Source organism: Dipodomys merriami, unplaced genomic scaffold, assembly GCF_024711535.1.
Source record: "Dipodomys merriami isolate MVZ:Mamm:240054 unplaced genomic scaffold, mDipMer1.0.p SCAF_307, whole genome shotgun sequence".
Taxonomy (NCBI): Eukaryota; Metazoa; Chordata; class Mammalia; order Rodentia; family Heteromyidae; genus Dipodomys; species Dipodomys merriami.
Window position 1 is genome coordinate 1,210,122 of NW_027204571.1, and position 27,062 is coordinate 1,237,183.

At 51.4% G+C, this 27,062-nt stretch overlaps 1 protein-coding gene across 1 annotated transcript in view; it reads left to right on the forward strand.

Moving 5' to 3' along the window:
• Positions 1–10,060: 10,060 nt before the first annotated feature.
• Positions 10,061–27,062, forward strand: part of LOC138840949 (MLX-interacting protein-like) — a 37,085-nt gene continuing 20,083 nt past the window's right edge. Inside the window, exon 1 of the mRNA XM_070041400.1 lies at positions 10,061–10,580. Within this exon, the coding sequence (XP_069897501.1) occupies positions 10,168–10,580 (413 nt within the window). The 5' untranslated portion in view covers positions 10,061–10,167. The remainder of the gene's footprint in view (positions 10,581–27,062) is intronic.

A 27,062-nucleotide genomic window follows, 5' to 3' on the forward strand; every position in this document is an offset into this window, starting at 1 on the left:
GAGCACAGCCAAATGCATTTATTTCCATATCACCTCTAAGTTGACCATAGTACTGAAGAGCTGAGAAATGGCAACAAAAACTCTAGCCCCAGAGTTGAAAAGACTTTTCATACAGCCCTTGCGGAACATTTGTAACCCTTGCCCTAGACTATGCTTTCCCCTGTAGTGGAAAGAATAACTGACCCTAGGGGTGGGGCCCACACCTGTAATCCCTGCACTTGAGAGTCGAGGCAAGAAGAGTTAGGGGCCATCTGGGCCATCCTGGGCTGTCTAGTGAGATCCTGTCTCAGAAACAAAACAATAGCAAAAAAAAAAAAAATTGAATCGTACATTTAAAGTGGGTGAATTTAAAGAAAATGTAAGTTACTCTATCTCCATAAATTCCCCCCAAAACTACACTCATCAGTTTCTTTACCCCCCCCCCATGTCCCTATCTACAGCCTACTTCCTGTGTTTGTGCTGTTCCCAGAAGACAGGATATAGCCGGGCGCTGGTGGCTCACACCTGTCATCCTAGCCACCCAGGAGGCAGAGATCTGAGGATCACGGTTCAAAGCCAGTCTGGGCAGGAAAGTTCATGAGGCTCTTATCTCCAATAAACCACCAGAAAACTGGAAGTGGCGCTGTGACTCAAATGGTAGGGCACTCGTGTTGAGCTGAAGAAATGAGGGACAGCGCCCAGGCCCAGAGTTCAAGCCCCATGACCGACCAAAAAAAAAAAGATAATCTGTGTGCAAACTGGGGTGGGGGCTGATCACCCCCAGAACTCATGGCCCCCTGCTCTATAGTAGGTAGCTGGGAGGAGGGGGGCGGGGGCGGGGGGGAGGCATGGCGTGAGACAGCGCCCTCGTAAGTATCAGATCCAGTTTGGCTTTGTGTATCCCACCTGCCTGACTGCAGCTACCCAGCCACGCGCAGCGGATGCACCGGCCTGAACTCTTTCTCCCCAGAGGTAGCGGCTGCCTTTCAGTTTCTGCACTTGTTTATTTTCAAAGGGACGCTGCCAGACCGCACGGCCTCCCCTGCCCTTTATGGTTTGTTTTAGGCAGGAGATTTCAGGAAGACAGACGAGGTCAAAGCCAGCAACAAACTCTTCTGTCTGCCAGAGGCCGCCCTCCCCCTGCCCCCCCCCCCCCCCCGTCAGGTTAGAGGGCAACATCTGAACATCTGGCAGGTGGCTCAACTGCCAGTGAGAACATCCCCTCAGCCCCAAGAATCCTGAGAATAACAATCATCATCATAACAAGCCCAGCACCCCGTGATGCCTCATGCCTGTAATCCCAGCTAGTCAGGAGGCTGAGATCTGAGGATTGCAGTTCAAAGCCAGTCCAGGTAGGAAAGTTCTCAAGACTCCAATTAGCCAGCAACATACTGGACTAGAGGCATGGCTGAAGTGGTAGGGCACCAGCTGCAAGCTGAAAAGGCTATAAGCAAGAGAAGGAAAAACTAAGTCTCAGACTGGCAGGTAATCCTGATAAAAGACCTGTAACCACAATATATGAATGCAATGATAAAAAAAAAAAAAGCCAGCATCCTTCCTTGTCAAAAACGAAGGAAACAGCAGAATATTTGCACAAGTGCTACGACATCCAAGAAAATGGGTGGAGGGCAGAAGGGCCCAGAAAAGATGTTGCCTTCCATCCGTTGTGATTCTCTTAGCCCTTTCCTGCATAGCTGGGATACAGGCATAACTCCCCACGCCTAGCTTGTTTGTTACAATAGAGGTCACAATAACTTTGGTGGGGGAGGGGGCTAAGTTGGTCTCTAATCAAGATCCTCTAGATCCTTGCCTCCTAATTATCTGGGATTACTGGTGTGAACCACCAACAATGGAGATCCCTTTCTTGTTGTTGTTGTCTCCTCCTCCTCCTCCTCCTCCTCCTCCTCCTCCTCCTCCTCCTCCTCCTCCTCCTCCTCCTCCTCCTCCTCCTCCTCCTCCTCCTCCTCCTCCTCCTCCTCCTCCTTTTTGATGGTATTGAACTCTGGCCTCCAACTTGCCACCACTTGAGCCACGCCCCCAGGCTTCCTGGCTAATCACACTTTCATTGGTTACACCCCTACTCCTCGAAAAACCCTACTTATATATCACCCTGGAAAAGCAATAAGAGCATGGCGGACGTCAGTGGCTGCCAAGGGCTTGGGTGGGAGAGGGCCCTCCTACCCAGAGCAGGGGAGGGATGGGGGGGGTGCTGGTGTTGGAATGACTCCCTAACTGGATTATGACTTGACACTCTTGTCAAAACCCCTGGAACTATACGTTAAAACTATACTGTCAATTATCCCTCAATAAAACAAGACAAATAAAATGAACCCTCGTGAACTTGAGGGTCACACAGTCTGTTGAAAGCCATTTGCATAGCTCTCGCTTCCATCCTCAAGGCAACGCTAGGCAATCAGTTCAATTGTTCTAAATTGTGAGAGACGGCCCCCAGAGCCCCTTCCTTCTTACCTCTCACCTGGGTCACATCCCCAGTATTTGTTGGGCCATTTTCACCTCTCCCTGCAGCCTGGGGAGGAAGACTTTCCACCAACTTATTCCACTCCGGGGCACACAGCTGATCCAGAGGCTTAGCAGGGATTTCAGATTCAAACACCTGCAGCAACCCAGATAGTAAGGGAAATAAAACCAGCCTGCGGCAACAGGGAGGTGGGGGCTGTGCAGAGCTGCCAGGCCTTGGCCCTGGGGTTACCTGCTCCTGCCCCGCCTGCTACTCTGGGGAAATAAGGTTCCAGGCTTGTCAGTCATTCTCCCAGTTCAAGAAAATCCTAAGCTGGGTGTGGTGAGATAACAAATGAGTGTAAATCTTTGAACTCTACTTCAGAGGCTGAGGTAGAAGATCAGCATTCAGAGCCAAATCTGTGAGACTTGTTTCCAATTAACCAGCAAAAGCTGGAAGTGCTCAAGTAGTAGAGCACCAGCCTTGAGCAAAAAAAAGCTAAGGGACAGCACCCAGGCTCTGAATTCAAGTCCCAATAATGGCACCAGAAAAATAAAAAATAAAGGAAGAGGGAAAGGGGGGGGGGGAGGGAAGAAATGTACTCAGAAAGCAAAAGATAACTTGCAATAAACCAAACATATTACTCTGGGAGAGATAAAAGTCAACACTGCATCCGTGAAACAAGAACAGGTTGTTCTTTAATGAAACAGGAATACCCAGAAAATAAGAAAAACTTGTAAGAAAAAAAAATTAAAGGCCTGGTTTAAATCTTGGTAACACTTGCCTGAAACTAAGTTAAAAAGACTATATATATATATATATATATATATATATATATATATATATATATATATATATATATATAGCTGAGAGCTGGTGGCTCATGCCTGTAATCCTAGCCATGCAGGAGCTGAGATCTGAGGATCTTGGTGAGAAGCCAGCCAGAGCAGGAAAGTCGGTGAGACTCTTATCTCCAATTAACTACCAGCTAGCCTTGAACAAAGAAAAGCTCAGGGACAGCGCCTAGGCCCTGAATTCAAGCCCATGATGGACAAAAAAAAAAGAAAAGAAAAAAAAGAAAAACAGTAAAATAGAGCAATTCTATACATGTATTTACACTGTCGTATGAGCAATCTACTGATGACTTGAAATACACAGGACAGTGCATCTGTACCTGTCACTCCAGCTACAATGGGAAACCTAAAATAAGACCGAGTGCTGTTCAGGTGTACCCTTGGGCAAAAACTGAGAACTTAACTAAAAATAACAAGTGCAAAAAAAGGGAGGGGAGCCGGGCGCTGGTGGCTCACGCCTGTAATCCTAGCTACTCAGGAGGCTGAGATCTGAGGATCGCGGTTCAAAGCCAGCCCGGGCAGGAAAGACTGTGAGACTCTTATCTCCAATAAACCACCAGAAAACCGGAAGTGGCGCTGTAGCTCAAGTGGTAGAGCGCTCGCCTTGAGCTGAAGAGCTGAGGGACAGCGCCCAGGCCCAGAGTTCAAGCCCCACGACCGACAAAAAAAAAAAAGGGAGGGGGCTGGAGGCATTGCTCAAATGACATCTCCTGCCTGGCAGGTATGAAGGCTTGAGTCCAGACTGCAGCACGGTCCCTCTGCCTAAATAGGAGAGAAATGTAATTTAATTTTTTTTTTTTGGGTCCAGTCATCGGGCCTGAACTCCGGGAACTGGGCGCTGTCCCTCAGCTCTTCAGCTCAAGGCTAGTGCTCTACCACTTGAGTCACAATGCCACTTCCGGCTTTTTTCTTTTTTCTTATGTGGTGCTGAGGAATCGAACCCAGGGCCTCAGGCATGCAAGGCAAGCGCTCTACCACTGAGCCACCTTCCCAGCCCTGTAATTTAATTTTTATATCCTCACTCATGACACCAAATCAAATCAGAAAAGAAGAAGCTGGACATGGTGGCACATGCCTGTAATCCTGAGGTCATAGGACCTTAAATTTGAGATCGGTTTGAGTAATTAACAAAGTGGGTCTCAAGCAAACCAAAAACCCCAAACCAAACAAATCAGAAAGCTAAACAAATTAAAAAAAAAAAAAAGTGAAGTAGCCATTAACTACCTCTAGGAGAAAAGTTCGAATGATAAAGGAAATGAAACCCTAGGGCTGGGAATGTGGCTTAGTGGTAGAGTGCTTACCTAGCATGCATGAAATCCTGGGTTCGATTCCTCAGTACCACATAAATAGAAAAAGACAGAAGTGGCGCTGTGGCTCAAGTGGTAGAGTGCCAGCCTTGAGAAAAAGAAGCTCAGGGACAGTGCCCAGGCCCTGAGTTTAAGCCCCAGGACTGGCAAAAAGAACAAAAGAAGAAGAAAAAAGAAACCCTCGTAGCCTATTTGGTCAAAGGGCACAGAATGAGCTAGAACTCAAGGCCTCCCATTCTTTTGCTTTTCTCTCAAGGCTGGTTCTCTATGGTTGGGCCACACCTCTACTTTCAGTGTTTTGTTTGTTAATTGGAAATAAGAGTCCCTTGGCTTTATCTCCCAGCACCCCCACCCCACTGCGCTTCAAACCTGGATCCTCAGGATTCCAGGTGTGAGCCACAAGTCTTTCCCCGCGTTGACAAGATGGGAGACTCTGACATAGAGTCTTCAGTGCCATTCACCAAAGATTTCCAGCAGTGGACTTTCCAGTCACATGACCGGATTGCACGTTCTGGCTCCTTTATGACTGGGTTGGGCTGTGGATTCTTTGTGGCTAGTGAGCTGTTAGGGCTGACATGTCACTTCTGGTTCTGGGAAAGACCATTTGATCCACTGCCTCTGAATCACTGACTCTCCTCCCCCAGCTCAGGGCCAGGGCTGTTCAGTCAGTCCGGGCCTGGGAGTGAGTGCCCAGCCCAGCCCAGCCCGCTGCTGCTGCTGGGGACATGCAGACCACAGATGCTATGGCTTGGGGGTGTAGTTGAATGATCGAGATCTTGCCTAGCACACTGGAGACCTGGGTTTGCTCCCTTTTACTTCATGGTGTAGAAGGAGGAGGGGCAATTTTCCCCCACTCAATTCTAGGTCCGAGGCACCCTAATCAATAAATAATACATTTATAATGTTTGATGTAGTGTTTTATTATATTGGGGGCTATAACGTCTTCATTGAGGGGCTGGGAAGGTGGCTCAGTGGTAGAGCGCTTGCCTTGCATGCATGAGGCCCTGGGTTCGATTCCTCAGCACCACATAAGCAAAAAGAAAAAAGCCAGAAGTGGCGCTGTGGCTCAAGTGGTAGAGCGCTAGCCTTGAGCTGAAGAGCTGAGGGACAGCGCCCAGGCCCAGAGTTCAGGCCCCACAACTGGACCCAAAAAAAAAAAAAACCATCTTCATTGATACTAATGATACTTCAATCACTTGTACATAAGTCCTTAGGATGATCTTTTTTGTTTTGTTTTGTTTTTTCCTTGCTGGGGACTGAACCCAGGACCCTTGCCCTCCTTCCTTCTCCCTTCCTTCCTTCCCTTCCTTCTTTCCTTCCTTCCCTTCCTTCCTTCCTTTCTTCCTTCCGTCTCTCTCTCCCTTTCTCTCTCTCTCTCTTTCGTCCTTTTCTTCCCTTCTTTTTTTTTTTTTTTTGGGTCCGGTCGTGGGGCTTGAACTCTGGGCCTGGGTGCTGTCCCTGAGCTCTTCAGCTCAAGGCAAGTGCTCTACCACTTGAGCCACAGCGCCACTTCCAGCTTTTTTCTTTTTGCTTATGTGGTGCTGAGGAATCAAACCAAGGGCCTCAGGCATGCAAGGCAAGTGCTCTACCACTGAGCCACCTTCCCAGCCCCCCTTCTTTCTTTCTCTTCCTCTTTTGGAGGAGGTTTTTTTTTTTTTTTTTTTTTTTTTTGTCGGTTGTGGAGCCTGAACTCTGGGCCTGGGCGCTGTCCCTCAGCTCTTCAGCTCAAGGTGAGTGCTCTACCACTTGAGCCACAGCGCCACTTCTGGCTTTTTTCTTTTTGCTTATGTGGTGCTGAGGAATGGAACCCAGGGCCTCATGCATGCAAGACAAGCACTCCACCACTGAGCCATCTTCTCAGCCCTTTGGAGGAGTTTTTGTTGTACAGTCCAGGCTGGCCTGGACATTGCCATTCTCCTGATTTAGTTTTCCCAGTGGTGGGATGTGGCGTGTGCCGCCATGCTGGTCTTCCCAGACCCGTGTATTCGGTGCTGGTCCTGGAGCTCGGTCCTCCCGCCTCACGTTCATCTGCAGCTGGCTATATAGGCTACAGCTACTGTTTTAGCTGACATTTTAAAATAGCTACCGCTATTTATTTATTACTTATTTATTTAATGTGTGTGTATATGTGTGTGCACAAGCTAGTACTGGGGCTTGAACTTAGGTCCTGTGCTCCTACTTAGCTTTTCTACTCAAGGCTGGTCTACATTTGAGGCACACTTCTACTCCTGGTCTTTTGCTGGTTAGCTGGAGATAAATCAGATATTTAGACCTTAAGCCCAAAGTCCAGGAGTCCCAAGTTAAGTTTAGTCACCAGCCCCCAGATGCCCAATAGAGACAGGGGAGGGCGAAGGGAGGTTTATTGTATGGCAGCACCGGAGGCAGCGGGAGGCGGACAGCAGTCCAGCACATCTCCAGCCATCTGGGTGGGAGAATAGATGAGTAGAACTAGGGGGTGAATTGGGATTAGAAAGATATGCGTAGTTAAAATAGTCTGGTGGTGAAGACCACCTGGAGGAATTCTCGGGGTCTCCCAAGTTGGGGCTGTTTTCCTGGCCATGATAAGAAGGTTCTGCCTATCTGAGAGTTTGCCTCCCACCCCAGATGCTTTCCTCCCAGAATCCTCTCTTTCTTCCCGGAGCCCAAGGTGAGTGCAAGGGGAAGGCAGCCAAGAATAGAGAACAGCTCAGACCCAAGGACACAGGTACAGGGCAGGGAGGCCTTCCAGCTCATTCCCCTAGGACCCAGCAAAAGCACCTTTTAAGTTACTACTTACAAGAGTAGGAGCTGGAGTCCAGAGGCAGACAGCCACTCTGTCACCGAGAATGGATGAGGGCTTCCCTCAAATTCCCATAGGTTCTTTTTTTTTTTTTTTGTCGGTCATGGGTCTTGAACTCTGGGCCTGGGCGCTGTCCCTCAGTTCTTCAGCTGTCCACTAGCACTCTACCATTTGAGCCTCAGCCCCACTTCCGGCTTTTTCTGCTTATGTGGTGCTGAGGAATCGAACCCAGGGTCTCATGCGTGCAAGGCAAGCACTCTACCACTGAGCCACCTTCCCAACCCTCCCATAGGTTCTTGAGATCCATTTATGAAAAGCATTTCAGAGAGGAGAGTCCCACGGGGTGAAAGTGTTAGCGAGCATTTGTTTAGCATAAGGTTAAAGTTGGGAGAAAAAAAAAACCCAACACAAGTCATTTCCTGCCCTTACTTAGAACAGGGCGCTGGTGGCTCACGCCTGTAATCCTAGCTACTCAGGAGGCTGAGATCTGAGGATCAAGGTTCAAAGCCAGACTGGGCAGGAAAGTCCTTGAGACGCTTATCTCCAATAAACCAATAGAACACTGGAAGTGGCGCTGTGGCTCAAGTGGTAGAGCGCTTGCCTTGAGCTGAAGAGCTGAGGGACAGCGCCCAGGCCCAGAGTTCAAGACCCACAACTGAAAAAGAAAAGAAAAAAAGAAAAGAAAAAGAAACTCAGGGACAGTGCCCAGGCCCTGAATTGAAGCCCCAGGACTAGCCAAAAAAGGATAGAAAAAGAAAAAAGAATCCTTGCTGCCTGCCTTTCTCTCCCTCTCGCCCTCTCTCTCTGTGTGACTGGAGATGAGCCTCATGGACTCTCTTCCTACCAGTACTTGCTCTGAACCACGATCCTCAGATTTCAGCCTCCAGAGTAGCTGAGATTACAAACATGAGCTCCGAAGCTGGCTTGGCCTTGGTTCTTTTGGAGCTGTGGGAAAGTGCGTGGGTTTGCTGTCTGGCAACCCGCAGTCCTTAGGCAATGATTCTGGTAGCAGCTGGGTGTTAACTTATTATTATTCGTAAATACAGAGCGAGGTGAGCTTCAGGGTTTGCTTTTCGCAGCTAACTTCTCACCTGCCATCTCTCTCCAGTCAGTGACAGCGTAGTCAGGTTTCGGCCTCTCCGATGGGTCCCCGCCTGGGGTTCCCCGCCTGGGGTCCCAGCCCTCCAGCCCTTAGCACTAAATGAAGGAAGCTGAACTGCAGCGGGGCTCCAATTCCCCAGACTGAGTGATTCAAAAATACTGCGATTTCCTTTTCTCTCTGGCCCCAGGACGCCCTCACTTGGCCCCGGCGATGTTCTCCTCCGGCCAGAGCCTTAGGGAAATCCCCACCTCTGGGTTTCAACCGTCATCTCTGCGTCTATAAAATGGGGACAGTGACCTCCACGCCACCGGGAAGGAGCCGGGCGCCGGCGGTCACGCCTGCAATCCCAGCTACTTAAGGGGCTGAGAGCTGAGGATCGCAGTTCGAAGCCAGCCCGGGCAGGAACGTCTGTGAGACTCTGGTCTTCCAAAGAACCACGGGGAAAAGAAAAGCCATCAGTGGCGCTGTGGCTCACGGTTCTAGGGCGCGGGCCTAGAGCCCCGAGGGCCCGGGGCCGGGGGTGGGGGGGAGCCTAGAGCCCGGAGAGCCCGGGGACGGGGGCGGGGAGGAGCCTAGAGCCCGGAGAGCCCGGGGACGGGGGCGGGGAGGAGCCTAGAGCCCGGAGAGCCCGGGGACGGGGGCGGGGAGGAGCCTAGAGCCCCGAGAGCCCGGGGCCGGGGGTGGGGGGGAGCCTAGAGCCCGGAGAGCCCGGGGACGGGGGCGGGGAGGAGCCTAGAGCCCCGAGAGCCCGGGGACGGGGGGGGGGGGGGAGGGGAGGGGCCTAGAGCCCCGAGGGCCCGGGGACGGGGGGGGGGGGGGAGGAGCCTAGAGCCCCGAGGGCCCTGGGACGGGGGGGGGAGGAGCCTAGAGCCCCGAGGGCCCTGGGACGGGGGGGGGGAGGAGCCTAGAGCCCCGAGGGCCCGGGGACGGGGGGGGGGGGGGGACGGGGGCGGGAGGAGCCTAGAGCCCCGAGAGCCCGGGGACGGGGGGGGGGGGGAGGAGCCTAGAGCCCCGAGAGCCCGGGGACGGCGCCGGGCCCGCGTTCAAACCCCCGCGCCCGCGAGAGCGCAAACCAGGAAGAAGCTCTGAACCTCAGGTCCGGGCCGGGCAGAGGAAAGCCGGCTGGGGAGGGAGCCCCACCCTCACCCCCACCCTCATCCACACCCCTCTCCCTCCCACCCCACCCGCACCCGCCGCTGGCGGAGCCGGCCAGGCCCCCGGCAGAGCCCCGAGCCGCTCTCCCAGGGCAGGGGCGGAGCCAGGCGGGGCAGGGGGCGGGGACCAGAAGCTCTGACTCCTCCCCCTTCCCCCAAGCAGGAAAGGGGCGGGGCCTGGGTCTCGCCACGCCCTCGCCTGAGGGGAGGGAGTGGGAGAGCGAGAGTAGAGCGGAACGGAGGCGTGGCCTCTGGTTTCTTTTTCTTTTCCTTTTTCTTTTTTTTTTTTTTTTTTGTCCGCCTGCTTAAGGGAAGGTTCGCCTGCGACTTTAAGAGGCCGAGGCGGGCGTGCGATTGGCCGAGACGCCTGGGTGACGTCACGGCGGGCTGGGCGCCCTCCCCCTCCGGCCCCGCCCCGCCCCGCCGCGCGCTCGCGGACAGTCCGCGCGAGGGCCGGGCCGGGCCGGCTCCTCTCGGCTTCGCCAGTCCGCGTCGCGCTGGGCCCCGGGGGATGCCCCGGGCCGGGCTCTCCTCATGGCCGCCGACGTCTTCATGTGCTCCCCTCGCCGGCCCCGCAGCCGCGTCCGCTCGGTGTTACTCAAGCCTCGGGTGCCCGAGGACGACGACGACTCGGACACCGACGAGCCGTCCCCGCCGCCCGCCTCCGGCGCGGCCCCCTCGGCCCGGGCCCACGCGAGCGCCGCGCCGGTGCTGCCCCGCGCCGGGCCGGGCCGCGAAGAGCCTCCGCGCCGCCAGCAGATAATCCACAGCGGCCACTTCATGGTGTCGTCGCCGCACCGGGAGCACCCGCCCAAGAAGGGCTACGATTTCGACACGGTCAACAAGCAGACGTGCCAGACCTACAGCTTCGGCAAGACCAGCTCCTGCCACCTGTCCATCGACGCCTCGCTCACCAAGCTCTTCGAGTGCATGACCCTGGCCTACAGGTAGGGCCCCGGCCGGCCTGGGGCCCGGCCCGCCGCCGCCGGAGCCCGGGGCCTCACGCCCGGGGGCCCCGAGCGGCTCCTGGGGCGGGGGAGGATTGATGGGCCTGGGGGTCCCCCGAACGTGGCTAGAGCCACTGCCGTCCTGGCCTCTTTCTTCCCTGGTCAGCAGCGCTGGGGTTCTTCCGGCTTCTCGTTCCCTCCCTCCGGGCCCTCCCCTTCAATGTCCGGGGGCCAGGCATCTGGGACGACCAGAAAGGGGGTGTACGCCCAGCTCCCTCGACCCCCTCCCCCCCATGCTTTGTGTGCCGCTGACGATTGCCCTGGGCGGTGGAGACCACCTGCCCTGTGTGTCTGAGGGCGCTGGCTCCACTATTTTAATGATCGAGTGACATCTTGGAGCCGGGGAGGGCTTGGCTGCGTGATGGGGGAATGGCATGGTAGCAGTTTTGTGAGGCTGGAGTGAGGGAGGTGAAGAGCTTGTTCCAGTGCCAGTTAGCTTCTTTTCCTAAATTGTCCCCACTTCAGGAGAATAGGCTTTAAAAAAAAAAAAATCCTGGGTCCTAGGTGCTCCTACTTGGGAAGATGTCTATCTGGGGTCACAGCCTCTGGAGGTGCAGTCTGTTTTCCTGGCAAGTTGGAGGGTTTTCTGGCCAGCCCTGAAACCTCATATGAGGCAGATGTCAGTGTCTGGGTGTGACGCGGCAGAACCATCCTTTCTTGTAGACTTGCTCTGCGCCTAAGATCCCTTTATTTTAAGTCACAAATATCTGGCCCTTGAGGGTTAACAGCCCCCCCCCCCATGCGTGTCTATTAGAAATTTGATTCAGGTGACTTTTCTTCCTCAACCACAGAACTTTGGCGTGCTTCACTGCAGTGGCCTGAGCAGCCCAGCTTAGCTGGAGCTCCGGATGGGCTCCCTGCTGAGTTGGACCTTTTTGCATTAGTAACTGCACTGGCTCTGGCTGCCTGCCTCAGCTCTGCTAGCAGACAGCACAGGAAAGTTTCCTGGGAGAGCCCAGAAACAGTGTGAAGAATGGAGGATTACCCAGGACCTTCTTGGTATTTTTTTTTCTTTTTTTGAGACAGGGTCTTGCTATGTTACCCAGGCTGGTTTCAATCTCATGGGGTTCAAGCAGACATCCTCAGTGCTTCTCCCCGCATAGTAAGCCCTATATAAATCCAAGTTAAAACATTGTTCAGGACTGGGGTTGTAGCTCAGTGGTAGAGAATTTGCCTAGTGTGTTCAATGCCCTGGGTTTATTATGTATTTGCCTATAGTTAAAATACTAGATACTTGACCCTGGATGGCTTTTTTCCACTCTGGAATAAATGATGAGTTGCCCTATGTTATATTCCTACAACGTACCTCTCACCCTTGTTTTCTTTCGTGAAGGGTTCCCTGATGACTTATGTGCCAGTAGCACAGCGCTCCCTCCACTCACCCTTACGTGGCATGTTGGCTAGTCTGCTCTGCTTCTCAGGTCTTGCCAGTCTTGAGCTGGCACCCAGCCTGTGAAGATGTTCCTCTGCTCTTAAAACAAATGGCACTGGGGCTGTAGCCCTCTGCACCCTCCGCTCTCAAATCTTGAGCACTTCCAATGGAATTAAACCCAGCTAGAAAGCTGCATAAGCTGTGCTTTAGTGCCTTCTCACACAAAACCAGAGGTGAAAGACAGGAATGTATTAAGAAAACTTAATCCTCTTTTTTAAAATTTTAATATAAACTGTACACATCAGGGAGAGAGAATGGTGCTTAACTCATAGGAGGTATAGGCTAGAAAGGTCTCCATCTAAGGAAGAATCAGCCAGTCTCACCTTTGCCCTCAGTTTGGATATCCTAAAGACGTACTAAACAGCACCAGAAAAATTTCAGGCCCCCGGTGAGATCTGCTGGAAATGTCTCATGAAGATGTTCTTTGTCTCTGTGCGAGGCCTTCCCTGAGTTTCTTTTTTTCTTTCTCTCCCCACTCCCTTTTCTTTTCTTTTTTTTCTTTTTTTTTTTTTTTTTGTCATGGGGCTTGAACTCTGGGTCTGGGCACTTTCCCTTGAGCTCTTTTTTTTCTTTTCTTTTTCAAGGTGAGCGCTCTACCACTTTGAGCCATAGCACCTCTTCCAGACAAGAGTCTCATGAACATTCCTGCCTGGGCTGGCTTTGAATCGAGATCCTTAGCTCTCAGCCTCCTGAGTAACTAAGATTATAGCATGAGCCACCAGCATCCGGCTTTTCCCTGAGTTTCTTTTTTTTTTTTTTGTCGGTCGTGGGACCTGAACTCTGTGCCTGGGTGCTGTCCCTTAGCTCTTCAACTCAAGGCAAGTGCTCTACTATTTGAGCCACAGCACCACTTCTAGCTTTTTCTGCTTAGGTGGTGCTGAGGAATCAAACCCAGGGCCTCATGCATGCAAGGCAAGCACTCTACCACTGAGCCACCTTCCCAGCCCCTCCTTGAGTTTCTTTAGTACAGATTGACAGAGGAGCTGGAGAAAAGTTGGTTTCTAACCTTAACTCTCCTGTCACCACTACCTGGGTTTCAGAGAGGTTGGGTCTGCAGTGGGCTGGGAGGACTGGGGGCAGCCTCCAAGCTGTTCTGGTCAGAACCTTCGGGGCTGTATGTCCAGGTTTCTTCTTCTTGGGTTGAGAGGAAGAGCATCGGCTCTCTTCTGTATCTCAGTTTCTGACTTCAGCTGCTGGTCTGTCCTGGCCTCTCTTCCTGGACACACTCTGGTAGTTGTTGTTGTTGTTGTTTGTTTTGTTTTGGTTTTTCATTCGGTTTGGCTTCCTGTTAACTTCTGCCTCCCAGCTGTTTCCAGATGAGGCCCAACAGCCCTTTGGGGAGGAACCAAGTACAAAGGAAGTTGTGGGTTTTATATACGTGTGTGTGTGTTTGTGTGTGTGTGTGTTTAAACCAGTCCTGAGAAGTGGTGTGTGTGTGTGTGTGTGTGTGTGTGTGTGTGTGTGTGTGTGTGTGTGTGTGTGTGTGTGTGTGTGTGTGTGTGTGTGTGTGTGTGTGTGTGTGTGTGTGTGTGTGTGTGTGTGTTTAAACCAGTCCTGAGAAGTGGTCTGGGGATCCTGAGCACAGTCTGTTCCAGAATGTTGAATGCTTTGACTCCTGACCTGTCTGACAAGAATTGACTTCAGTGGAGCCACAGAGTGTTTAGGGACTGGGCTGCGTGAGTGTGCTCAGTGGCCTGCCAAGTATGCGATTGTGAGATGGGATTCCACTTTCCTTGAGACTCAGTTTAAAATCCATGCCTTTTCACTCTGTAATGCTAAGTAGCTCTGTGGCTGCTGTAGTCTTTTTTTTTTTTTTTAATATTTACTGTTGTTATAATGTAGAGAGATTACAGTTACCCAAGTCGGGTAAAGAGTACATTTTGTGGGGCTGGGAATGTGGCTTAGTGGTAGCCTAGCATGCATGAAGCCCTGGGTTCCATTCTTGAGTACCATATAAATAGAAAAGGCCAGAAGTGGCGCTGTGGCTCAGTGAGGCTGGGTTAGTGCTCAGGCCCTGAGTTCAAGTCCCAGGCCTGGCCAAACAAACAAACAAACAAGAGTATGTTTCTTTTAAGAAAACATCATCCCTTCCCTCGCTCTGTTTTCCCCTCCCATCCCCACCCACAAGTTGTATAGTTCATTTTCAGCATAGTGTCCAGTGAGTACCATTGCTGCATTTGAAAAACTGAAATGTAGATTTTGGTTTTTGCTGCTCCTGGGGCTTGAATTCTGGGCCTAGGTGCTGTCTTTTGCTCAAGGCTAGCGCTCTTCCACTTGAGCCACAGTGCCACTTCTTGTAGTCTTGATTAGGCCCTAAAACCTGTGTTCAGTATTTGGGACCTGGAAGGAGAAGAACTTGACTATCCCCAAGGAAAATCCTAGATGGCTAATGACATCAGGTAGATGACTGGGGCTGACAGTGAGCCCTGTCTGTCTTACCTGCCTGCTCCTAGAGAATGGAGCAGATAAGACTTCCCTGCCAGGTGGAAATGAGGATTAATGGATGGAAAGCTTGTGAGAGAGCCATCTACAGAGGGGCCCCTAGGGGTAGGAATTTAGTGAAAACATTAGTATCTGGTAAATACTAGGCAAAACATTTACCAAGTGGCTCACGCCTATAATCCTAGCTATTCAGGAGGCTGAGATCTGAGGATCGAGGTTCAAAGCCAGCCCGGGCAGAAAATCCGTGAAACTCTTTTTTTTTTTTTTTAATTTTATTTTATTTTATTTGAGAACATACTGAAAATCCGTAAAACTCTTATCTCCAATAAACCACCAGAAAACCAGAAGTGGCGCTGTAGCTCAAGTGGTAGAGCGCTCGCCTTGAGCTGAAGAGCTGAGGGACAGCACCCAGGCCCAGAGTTCAGGCCCCATGACCAACCAAAAAAAAAAAAAAAGATTTACCAGGCTGAATGTAGCAGAGTGCACCTAAAAATCCTCACTCAACTGAAGCTCTAGTATGTGCATGTGTCACACACACACACACAACACACACACACACAGAGCAGGGCATGGTGGTGCAGACTGATAATCACAGCACCAGGGAGACTGAGGTAGGGGGAATCTCAAGTTAAAGGTGAGCATGAGCTACATAGGGAGACTGCATCTCAACAAAAACCAAAGCAAAGCAAAACAGAGCAAAACAACGATAAACAAACCCTGAAATCCATTAGGAGCTTAAGTTTCCCCTCTATAAATTGAAGAAAACAATCGAGTGACTGGGGTCTGTGTGGCTTTCAGATGCCTTCCTCGGTATAAACAGGAGCGTTGTTGGTGTGACGGGGCTCCAGCTGCGGCCCTCAGTGGAGCCGTGCGCTTGAGAGCCGTTCATGGCTCTTGCCCTCTTAGCATTTCAAGGAATGCCACACGCGTGCGTGCGTCCCCCACGCACGCGGCTGTGCACAGCCTGGCGAGCAGCTTTCTGTGGTTGGTTTCGCTTTTACTTCTTTACCTTGTCCGAGAGCCTTGGTGTGAATGTTTCAGAGGGGAGGAGATGGGCTTTGTAGGTATTTACTGCTAAGCAGTAGTTTTCTGGAAAATGTAAGCAGGTTGGCCGCCAACTCCCGTTCTTCCTGCCTTAGCTTCCTGGTACTCAGATGATAGGCCTGCATTACTGTTCTGCATGGGGGCTGCGACCTCATGAGAGCCCTCCCTGGGTGAGCGGTTCCCCGACAGGGCTACAGGTAGGCCACCGCGTCCTCCAAAGTTTAGGGAACATCTAGCACTTCCATTAGGAAGCCATTCACACAGATGACTAACTTAGTTTTCCTCTTTTGTAGCACTGGTAAGCCGGTTTTTCTTCTCAAGTTGTCTTTGGGCTTGAAATGTTAGATCCCAGGCTGTTAGAGGTGTGCTCTGGCGTGGGGACCGCTGCTAGACAGGAGAGCAGTCTCTAGGAGGGACCAGCACCCACAGTTACAGAACAGTTGGTAAGGGCTGACAGCAGTGCTGGGCCTGGTGCATGGGTTAAGCAGGGTCTATGGAAGTTACGTTCGGTGCTCTTCCCCACTTCTTCATGCTCGCTGTCGAAGTTATGGATTCTTTTCTTCAGGAAGCCCTTGCTCCTCTAACCTCTCTCCCTTCAGTAGGCCAGGAGCAAATTTCCACTTTATACAGAGGCAGACTGACAAGGAAGGGTTGCTAGGACTGGGAAGAGGGTCTGAGTGAAGAGATTAAAGAAAGGACTCGCACTAATGGAATGCTGTTAGGTTTCAGGTTCTTTCTGTGATCTTGAGCAATACCCAGTGACCCTGTGGGCAGGAGGTGGTTGAACACTCGTTGAGCTTGGAAGTGAATTGCTCTGTCGCTGCGAGGTTAGGCCACTTGTCTGAGCTGGAGGTGCTTCCTTCACGTGCTCACAAGTCTGCAGTTGTGGGAGAGAGGAGCTGGAGCTGCCGATCCCCCGCGACTGAAGGCACACGAGGCACCCAGGATAGGGGAGGGAGTGTCTAGGCTGCTCCCTGCCTTCCCTGTGCCCTCTTCCCCACGGATGAGGAAGTCCGAGCCCCCCATGGCCTCATGATAGGAGCCTTCCTGTAGTGAAGGCATGCGCAGGCTTCTGCAGCCTTGCCTCTGTGTGCTCCAGCCTTGTGCGGTCACCATCTTCCCCTGTGACGTCCCCGTGGAGCCTGACGTCCTCCACATACCGTGTGTCATGGAGAAGTGTTGTCTTGGGAGGGGTTCACTTTGGGACCTGCAAGCCAATGTTACTGTAAACTTGTCTTCCTTCAACTCTACAGAGACAGCTGCTGTAGACAGTTGCCCTAGGGGATGTTACTGTGGAATACAACAACAGGATAAGTTTTTTTTAGTCAGCGTGGGGCTTGAACTCAGGGTGCTGTTCCTGAGCATCTTTGTGCTCAAGGCTGTTGTTCTACCATTGGAACCACAGCACCACTTTTTCTGAGTAGTTTATCGGAGGTAAGAGTCCCATGCATTTTTCTGCCGGGGCTGGCTTCAGGCCTTGATCCTCAGATCTCAGCCTCCTGAATAGCTAGGATTATAGGCATGAGCCACTGGTGCCTGGCTAGGATAAGCCTTTATTGGCCGGCATTTGTGGCATCCCTGGACTGGTAAGGTAAACAAGTTAACCTACCCCTCAAAGAAGACCCAGCACAAGGAGCCTGTGACTGTGTTGTGTTATGTTACATGGCTGTGTGGAATTACAGGCACCGATGGAATTAACTTTGCTGATGAGCAGGCTTTATAACAGAAGATTATCTGGATTATCTGTGGGGGGGAAGAAGGGGGGGCAGTGTAATCCCAGGGGTCTTTAAGTAGAGAAGTCAATCAGAAGAGACCAGGAGGGTACAGCAGGAAAAGGCCTGGTTCTGAAGATGAGGACAGGGTAGTGAGCTAAGGGGTTGGGAAGGGGAGGACTCGAGTTGGCTTCTAGGGGCGTGCAGACCTGTCTAATCTTTTTTTTTTTTTTGGGTCCAGTCGTGGGGCCTGAACTCTGGGAACTGGGCGCTGTCCCTCAGCTCTTCAGCTCAAGGCTAGCGCTCTACCACTTGAGCCACAGCGCCACTTCTGGCTTTTTTCTTTTTGCTTATGTGTTGCTGAGGAATTGAACCCAGGGCCTCTGGCATGCAAGGCAAGCGCTCTACCACTCACGGAGTCACCTTCCCAGCCCTCTAATCTTGATTTTTAGCTCTTCCACGCCTAGTTTTTGCAAGGGCTCTGTTGGGGTTTGAACTTGGGGCCTCATACATGCCACACACACATTCTACCGCTAGGCTAGAGCTCCTTGACCCAGAAATCTGTCCTTTTTTTTGGGGGGGGTCTGTTATGGGGCTTGAATTCTGGGGCCTGGGCACTGTCCCTGAGCTCTTCAGCTCAAGGTGAGTGCTTCTTGAGCCACAGCACCACTTCCAGTTTGCTGGCTTTGAACTGTGACTCTCAGATCTCAGCCTCCTGAGTAGCTAGGACTATAGGTGTGAGCCATCGGTGCCTGACCCCACTTTTTTTTTTGGTCATGTGTCTTGAACTTTAGGCCTGGGCGCTGTCCCTCAGCTCTTCAGCTCAAGGCTAGCACTCTACCACTTGAGCTACAGCGCCACTTCTGGTTTTCTGGTGGTTTATTGGAGATAAGGGTCTCATCAACTTTCCTGCTCGGGCTTTCTTTGAACTTCGATCCTCAGATCTCAGCCTCCTGAGTAACTGGGATTATAGGCGTGAGCCACCAGCGCCTGGTCCCACATATAATTTTAAAAATTAATTTTATTGACTATGTGGAACCAAGTTGAACCCAGGGAGGGCCTCATGCATGCTAAGTAATCACTCTACCACTAAGCCACATTCCCAGCCTCTCGGGTTGTATTTTAAAGTCAGAGTTGGGGTATGAAATGTTCCGGGAGAGATGAATTTATTAGTCTTAATTGAGAGTGAGCCTGGCCTAAGTGATAAAGGTGGTATGCTGTTGCTGGAAGGTTTTTTATATTTACTTTGAGGAGTTGCACAAAGGGATTGCAGTTTCATCAGTCAGGTTATGGGTGCAGTGCTTCTTGGGCATTTTCGCCCTTTCAAGGACAGGTTTTTTAGGCATGTGTACCTTTTTGCTCCTGTTCTGTTTGAAGTCACAGGACTGTAATCTTGTGATTCCAAACTCCAGAGATAGACAGAGGCGGGCCTCCGAGCCAGGATTCTAGAGCCATGATTCCAGGCAGTTCTGACGTGTCAGCGGCAGCTTCACTATCCATTTTGTGAAGTTCTTGGACTCTAGGTTAATGGTAGCCTTTCATTCCTTCTTGAATTGTTACCTCTCAACTTACCCACATTTGGCTATAGTAGGGCTCTTCTCATAGAGTAGTTCTGGGGTGGAGAAAAGGGGCAAATCTTGCCCAGAATTTCAAACAGTTGACTTGATAGTTGAAACAAAATTATAACTTTTAAGTTTTACTGAGTAGGCTTCTGGTTTAAAGTTTCTAACCTGCATGCTCTTATTCCCTTACACGTCTGTGTGTGTGTGTGTGTGTGTGTGTGTGTGTGTGTGTGTGTGTGTGTGTGTGTGTGTGTGATGGCCTAGGGAGTGGTGAGTGTACCCATTTGGTGCCCTGTATACCCACACACGCACCGTGCTGTTCCTTAGGCCTTCCAATTCTCTTTCTTTCCTTTTTGCTCTTTTTCTCCTTTTAACTTTATGGTTCACAAGTGCCATTACTTCTGCACTGGGATCGAGTATTTTTATTTTAATTTTTTTGTCGGTCGTGGGGCTTGAACTCTGGGCCTAGGCGCTGTCCTTCAGCTCTTCAGCTCAAGGGGAGTGCTCTACCACTTGAGCTACAGCGCCACTTCCGGTTTTCTGGTGGTTTATTGGAGATAGGAGTCTCACAGTCTCTCCTGCCCGGGCTGGCTTTGAACCTCGATCCTCAGATCTCAGCCTCCTGTGTAGCTAGGATTACAGGCGTGAGCCACTGGCGCCCGGCTTCGAGTATTTTTATTGACCTGAGGCACTAACTGTAAGGAGGCCGCTGGCATGGAAAGCAGGGCCGTTTTCTGAGGTTAGAGCCTTACTGTGCAGCTCACTTTCCTCTATGTCTATAATTTTTTTATGTCTATAATTTTTATTTAACTTGGAAATAATTAAACTTTTCCCTTAAGCTACAGTTCTGTTTTCATGTAGAAAAATTAGAACACGTAATTTTGTGTGTGTATGTTTGTGTGCACGTGCATGTGCGCCAGTCCTGGGGAGCTTATGTTGCTCAAGGCTAGCACTCTACCACTTGAGCCGCAGCTTTACTTTCCACTTTTTTTGTAGTTAGTTGGAAATAAAGAGTCTCACCAGCTTCCCGCCCAGGCTGGCTTTGAACATAATCCTCAGATCTCAGCCTCCTGCATTGGTGGATGCCTCCAGATCCAGCTGTCTGTTCTTTTTTGGGTACCGGCTAGGACATTGCACTTGCTAGGCAAGTGCTTTGCCATGGAGCCACATCCCAGCCCCCCAGATTAGAAAACGTATATAAAGCCAAAAGAAAAAAAAAAGTTGCAACATTCAGAAGTAATCTGTTCATTTCCCTAGTGTTTATCTTTCCTAACCCTGTTTTTAAATTTCTTTTGGCATGGTGCGAGTATATTTTTTCCTGTTGAAAGATTGTGAATGCAAGCCTCAAAATGTTCATCTGCTATGGCCTCAGTGGCTGAGTGATGTTTCATAGTGTGTAGGTGCATTATTATTACTTTTGGTAACCCCTCAGGTTTTTCTGTTCGTGCTTGTTACTGAATCTCAGGTTGATCTCTTTCTCTGAAATGCCCCCTGCCTGACAAGAGTTCTCACCCGGAGAACACTGAAGCTCTTAGAGAAGGCCACACTTTGTATTTCTTCTTCTTCTTCTTTTTTTTTTTTTCTTTTGCCAGTCATGGAGCCTGAACTCCAGGCCTGGGCGCTGTCCCTCAGCTCTTCAACTCAAGGCTAGCGCTCTCCCACTCAAGCCATAGCACCACTTCCGGCTTTTTCTGCTTATGTGGTACTGAGGAATCGAACCCAGGGCCTCATACATGCAAGGCAAGCACTCATCCACTGAGCCACCTTCCCGGCCCCACACTTGTAATTTCTTTCCTGACACATTAGGTGCCCTCCCTTGTGGCACTTGGCCACAGTAATGGAGCAGATGCACAGTGGCCTTGTCCCTGCCCTCGGCTGCTAATTTGAAGCCTTGTATTTTCACATCTGTCCCTGCAGCTGGCTGAGGAGTGTGGACAGTGGATGGTCGGTAGCTGCCAACAGGGCCTTCATGACCCTGTCCGGCCCTGCTGGCTGACCAGCCTCCGAGGAGGGGGTGACAGTGACAGTGACATCGGTTGTAAATGCTGTCCCGTGGCCCTTTGCCTAGAACCAGGCAAAGCAAGAGCTTTGTGAAGGGTGCAGTTGCAGAGGAAGGACTGGTGGACGATCAGTGATAAGGTCATCCATGACGGTGGCCTGCCATGGATGCACACACCAGCGAGTTACTGAATCTGGGGAAGGCGGAAACATGCGTGGAGTCCTGAGACACGCCTCATCTCCACCTTGGCAGCCGCCGCCGCACCCCCCCCCCCAACCTGCTTACCTGAGAAGGGTTCTGACCCATTGCCTGCACTGGTAATCCAAGACCCCAGGACTTCCGTTGTGCTTGGCCTCCCTGTGTGGAGATGCAGGCTCAAGTGTCTGTCCGCTGCACGCTTGCTCCTGATCAAGGGATGCGCAGGCTGGGCTCCCAGGCCTCCTGCACTCACTCAGCCTGGCTCCCTGTCAGTTGGATTTGTCTCTGTGACACTTTGTTTTGATTACATGGTTATTTTAACTGTGAGGCTGCGGGCTGAACCCAAGGCCTAATCCGTGCTAAGCAAACGCTGTATCAGTCAGCTGCATCTTCAGACGTTCTTTGGAATTCGTTTTTCTCTCATCAGAAGCCTTTGCAGATGGCTACGCTCATCTGGAAGCCTACTCCCAAGAGCAAGGGTGCCGGCTGTCTGTCAGCTGCGTTCTGGCTCATCCTTGATGCTGTCTGTGTCCAGTACCTAAGAGCAGGTGGAGTTTACCTGTGCTGTGCACTGATTCTTCCAGATCCTTCTTTCTCAGGGAGCTACTAGAGACCTGCTGATTACAGTGGAGCAGTCCTGGACTGTGTGTAGCCAGCTGCTTTTCCCACTGATAAGTCTGTTTGCTTATCTTTGTTTTTTGTGCTGGTTGCTGGCTCCAGTGAGCTTTGGGTGTGTTGTGGAGGTCGGGGGTGACTGTCCCAGTTGGTACTGGTACTCTTGGGAGAAAGTGAGCGGGGGCAGGATGTGGTGTGAGGTAGAAACCCTGGGCTGCTCTTTCCCCAGCCTCCAGTTCTGCTTCCTGAACCATCAGACTCTAGGGAAGCAGCTCCTGGGACCCTGTAGAGATACGGAAGTCACCCCAATTTTTCTCCTGTTTCTGGAACTTAGTGTGGCAGCACTGTAGAAAACCTTGATCTTTCATCCTTTGTCCTTGCGTGGCTGGATCACTGGGGGTTCTCAGTGAGTGAGACGTACATGCGCTCCAGAGTCGGGTCCTGGGGTAGCAGATTACACTACATACGCGGGCCCTGGGTGCTGTGTGTGAACCGGCTGGCCCTCTCCTGTGTCACGTGGGTGAGCAGATGCTACTATATGTGCATGATTGCTTTTTCATGTTTTCAGCATGATGTTCCAGTCACAGGACTAGGGGTCAGAATGAGGAGGGGAAGACAGGTTTTCAGCTGGCTCTTGTTGGGCTGTTGCAATCTCCTGACAAAGCCACCATTGTTTTGCATAGAGTGCCAGTTGGTCTGGTTTGAATTGCTCTGGTATCCAGAAACTGGTTTCTTTTCCTCCATTCTGCCCCTGTGTGTGCAGGCAGTGGTGGAGGCCCTCCGGCCCCAGCGGGGACAGGCGCCTCCCCTGTGCCCGCCTGGCGCACTGCAGCCGCGCCTGCGCCTGCGCCTCTCCTCCTGTGGGCTCCCAGGCTTCTCCTGAACCTGGCTGGGCCGCAGCCAGCGTTGCCTCTCGGTAACGCCCCACCACATCTTGTTTCCAGGAATCATGCCGCTCACCCGCGGCCTTGGCCTCACTTGGCACTGCCCGCCCCATGCATGGGCCACCTGCTTTGGCCTGGCTGTCTCTGCTATCACCACTGCCCTCCCACCCAACCGTGTTGGCCTGGTGCCTGTTCTTGTCTTTCCTGTGTGCAGTGTTTCAGGCTTCAGGAGTAATCAGCAAGAGCAGGCATTCCTCTGGCTGAGCTCCCTTAAGGTAAGGAGTGGAGCCTGCAAGCCTGGTTTCTGATGCTGACTCTGGTCAGTACGGTATCTCACCAGCCCTCAGCGCAGCTCCCCGCCTGAGATCCAGCTGCTGTGGGATTCCCAGCTGCAGGGAGGACACAGGTATTCCCCTGGGGGGCAGGTGGCTCACCTGTTTGTGGTCACAAGGTTAAGACTATTTTCAGAAACTTGCAATTCTGTGCATTTGAATTTATAGCTGTCCAGCTGTAGTGAGGTACTTGAACTTCGTACTTCCTATAAACCACACTGGGGCCTAAAAGACCTAATTGGATTTAGGCTAAGCATTTCTGGTGGTGCTTACATCAAAGGCACATGATGTCAGGTCGAGCCACCGCAGTGAGGCTAAGCATGGTCCTTTGATTTAGGTAATGCCTAGCAGATCTCATAGCAAAAAGACATTTCTCAGCAATGACACTTGTTCTTCAAGATATAACTGCTCTTCACCGTCTCTACTTCGGGTTGACACTTAGCTTTTAACTCTGTTGATTGACTTTTGTTTGATTGAGCTTTTTCATCTTATGTAGTCAAACCATCAATAATACACAAAAGAGGTATCTCTCTAAAGCTTTTTTTTTGGGGGGGGTGCTGGGGCTTGAACTTGGGGTCTGAGCACTTTACCGTCCCTGAGCATTTTTGCTCAAAGCTAGCACTCAACTACTTGACCAACACCTCCACTCCGTCAGCTTTTTTTTTTTTTTTTTTTTTGTAGTTTGTTGGAGATAAGCATTTCATGGACTTGCCTGCCCAGGCTAGCTTTGAACTAAGATCCTCAGATCTCAGCCTCCTGACTAGTTAGGATTACAGAGGCCTGAGCCACCGCCACAGAGTGCCAACAGCTCCTTTGTAGGAATTACCCTCTTCCTCTCACACTCTGCACTTTTGAACGCTGCTTCACTTCCAATACTAATGTAACAGGTGAACTCGTCCTCCGGCCTCCATCACCTTTTTGGATTATGGATTCAGAAAATTTCCTACCCTTTGCCTAAATGTGAGGTGTGGATGAGCCGATTTCCCATAGTGCTCTCTTTATCCAAGACCTTGGCTTGCTACTTGGTCTCACGGCCTGGGGACCCCACGGCCAGGTGTAGTCTTTTCCTCTTGGCTCCCTGCAGTCAGGAGTGTTACCATAACTCCTCTGTCTTCAAAGAGAAGGACCCAGCTATGGCAGTAATAGGGACTGAAAGGAAGGAGGGAGGGAGGGAGGGAGCTCCTGCCCAGGCTGGGAGACTCTGCTGACACCCTGAGGCCCATTTGCTCACTCAGTGGTGTTCTGTCCCTCCCAGCCGCTGCGAGGCTGAGGTCTGGGCTTGGAATTGGGATCTTTCCTGGCTATGGAGACTTGCTTCCTATGGCGGCAGGAACAGCAGGATGGACTTGCAGGCTTTTTTTTTTTCTCCTTCATAACTCTTGCAGCTGCCTCAGAGCTGACTCTCCGCCTTAAAGAGGACTCATCTCTTCATTAAGTCCAGGGAGCGGTCTGCAGCCTCACGAGTGGTCTTGCACGCCCACCAGTGAGCAGCGTCCCGGCCTCCTCCCTCCCCCCACCCGGCGTGGACCTAGTGCTGGGCTGCCGGTCACGGAGTGAGGCTGAAGGAGTCCAGCTTGCAGCAGGATTTCTAGCCAGGGGAGCCAGGGCAGGTGCTGGGGCGTAGGCACTGAGAACCCCCCACCTTCAGGGCCTTCGACAGAGTGGGGCAAGGCTCCCGCCACACGGCCGTCCTTCTGTGGTGGAGAGTGAGTGCCCACAGAAGGACCACGCTCTCGGGTGGTCCCGCTCTGCGGGCTGTGGCTGTGCACTAACAGTTCAGGACATTATGGAAAACATTTTCTGGGCAAATCCATTCCTTGAGACACCCCTGTCTTCAGGACAGAAAGCAAGTCTTCTCTAACCACCAACTTCATTTTGTCTTCTCATAGTTCTGTGAAAATCAGTTTCTTTTTCCCAAAGAAAATGAAGTTCAAGCTGGGTACCAATGGCACCCGCCTGTAATCCCAGCTACTCAGGAGCCTGAGAGCTGAAGATCGCAGTTGGAAGCCAGCCCAGGCAGGAAAGTCCATGAGACTCTTATCTCCAACTAACCACCAGAAAACTGGAAGTGACACTGTGGCTCAAAGTGGTACATGCTAGTCTTGAGAGCAAAAAGCTCAGGGACAGCGCCTAGGCCCTGAGTTCAAGCTCCACAACTGACAAGAAAGAAAATGAAATTCAGAAAGGCCAGCTGTTTTCCCCAGCTGCAGGGCTGCAGCCCGGAGCACTGTGACGCTCTTCCCTTTTCGCCTGTGGCCACAGTTCAGTAATTCTGAGGAGCCAGCTCTACTCCTTCCTCTTGCCCAGAGAGCCCAACAGGTCCTTCAACTCCGTGAGATGCTGAAACTCACGCGGTCAAGAAATCTGTTAAATGGTTGACTTTGACTTTTGTGCCAGTCCTGGGGCTTGAACTCAGGGCCTGGGCGCTGTCCCTCAGCTCCTTAGCTCAAGGCTAGTGCTCTACCACTTGAGCCACAGCGCCATTCCCGGCTTTTTCTGCTTATGTGGTGCTGAGGAATTGAACCTAGGGCCTCATGCATGCAAGGCAAGGACTCTACCACTGAGCTACCTTCCCAGCCTGAGGCTGGTCTTTAATTACCTTGACATGAATTTTGTTTTTTGTACCAGTCCTGAGACTTGAACTCAGAGCCTGGGTGCTGTCCCTGAGCTTTTGTGCTCAAGGATAGCACTCTACCACTTGAACCACAGCTCCATTTATGACTTTTTGATGGTTAATTGGAGATAAGAGTCTCATGAACTTTTCTGCCTGGGCTGGCTTTGAATCACAGTCCTCAGATCTTAGCCTCCTGAGTAGCTAGGATTATATTATAGGCATGAGCTACCAGGAGCCACTGGTGCCTATCTTGATCTTAATTTTGTTGTGGTTGTTGTTGGTTGTGGAGCTTGAACTCAGTGTTTGGGCACTGTCCCTGAGCCTCTTTGTGCTCAAGACTAATGCTCTACCACTTGAGCCACAGCGCCACTTGTGGTTTTTGACATGTGCTTGTCCCCTAATGCATGTATAAAAAACACTCTTCTTCATGTATTCGCATTAACTGTTAAGATGAAAAGCACTAGTGCTGGTGGCTCACACCTGTAATCCCAGCTACTCAGGAGGCTGGGATGGTGATCTGAGGTTCAAACCAGCCTGAGCAGGAAAGTCTGAGACTCTTATCTCCAATTAACCCCCCAAAACCAAAAGTGGAGCTGTGGCTCAAGTGGTAGAGCTCAGATTAAAAGTACCAATATACCAAAGTTAAAATATGACAATAAACTGAAACTTCACCTTATCTTTCACTGTTGTTTTTAAGTTTGATAAAAAGGAAAATGAAGTAGAGAATGGAAGCTGGTATTCAGGAGCACACTCAGGAAGTCATCTATGGAGAAGGGAGGACAAATTTTTTTTCCCCCAGTCCTGGGGCTTGAACTCAGGGCCTGGGCGCTGTCCCTGAGCTGCTTTTGCTCAAGGCTAGCACTCTCCCACTTTGAGCCACAGCGCGCCACTTCTGGCTTTTTCTGTGTATGTGGTGCCGAGGAATGGAACCCAGGGCTTCCTGCATGCTAGGCGAGCGCTCTACCACTGAGCCACCTTCCCGGCCCAAGGGAGGACAAGTTTTATTTTAGAATTTGGAGTGCGGAAGTCCATACAAGGCGTGGTCTGTCTGCTGCGGTGCATCACCTTCCTGGCTGTGTGGTGCGGAGCGAGCCCAGGTCCTTCTTCCGCTCTCCTTAGTGGCGCTGGTGTAACCCCGCCACAGGCGCACACTGTGGGTGCCTCTCATTTGTGTCCTTTAGAGTCCCTCTGTGAAGGTGCACTTCTGGGTCGTGGGACTGGAAAGGAATCTGGACCAGGAGAGCTGAATTCCTGCGCATCCAAAAAGGGAAAAGCCATGGAAGGCTATTTCTAGGTCTTGGCGAGCTGAAGAGTGTTACCTTATCCTTTGAGACGCATCAGCCAGCTTCAGGTTCCCTGGCTTTTAAGTAGGTTATGCAGTTGGCAGGGCCTCCAGAATGACTAATGATGGCGATACTGACACCGTCGTTTCTTGCCTGGCTTCATAGGAACGCAGGAACATTGGCAAGTAGGACTATTTCTGTGACAGCTCGGGCAGCTGGTTTCCCCAGGCCTCCCCTCCGCGTCAGCTCTGGCTGGGAACTGTCTGTAGATTCCCCTTCCTCTCTCCGTCTATACATTCCTGCCC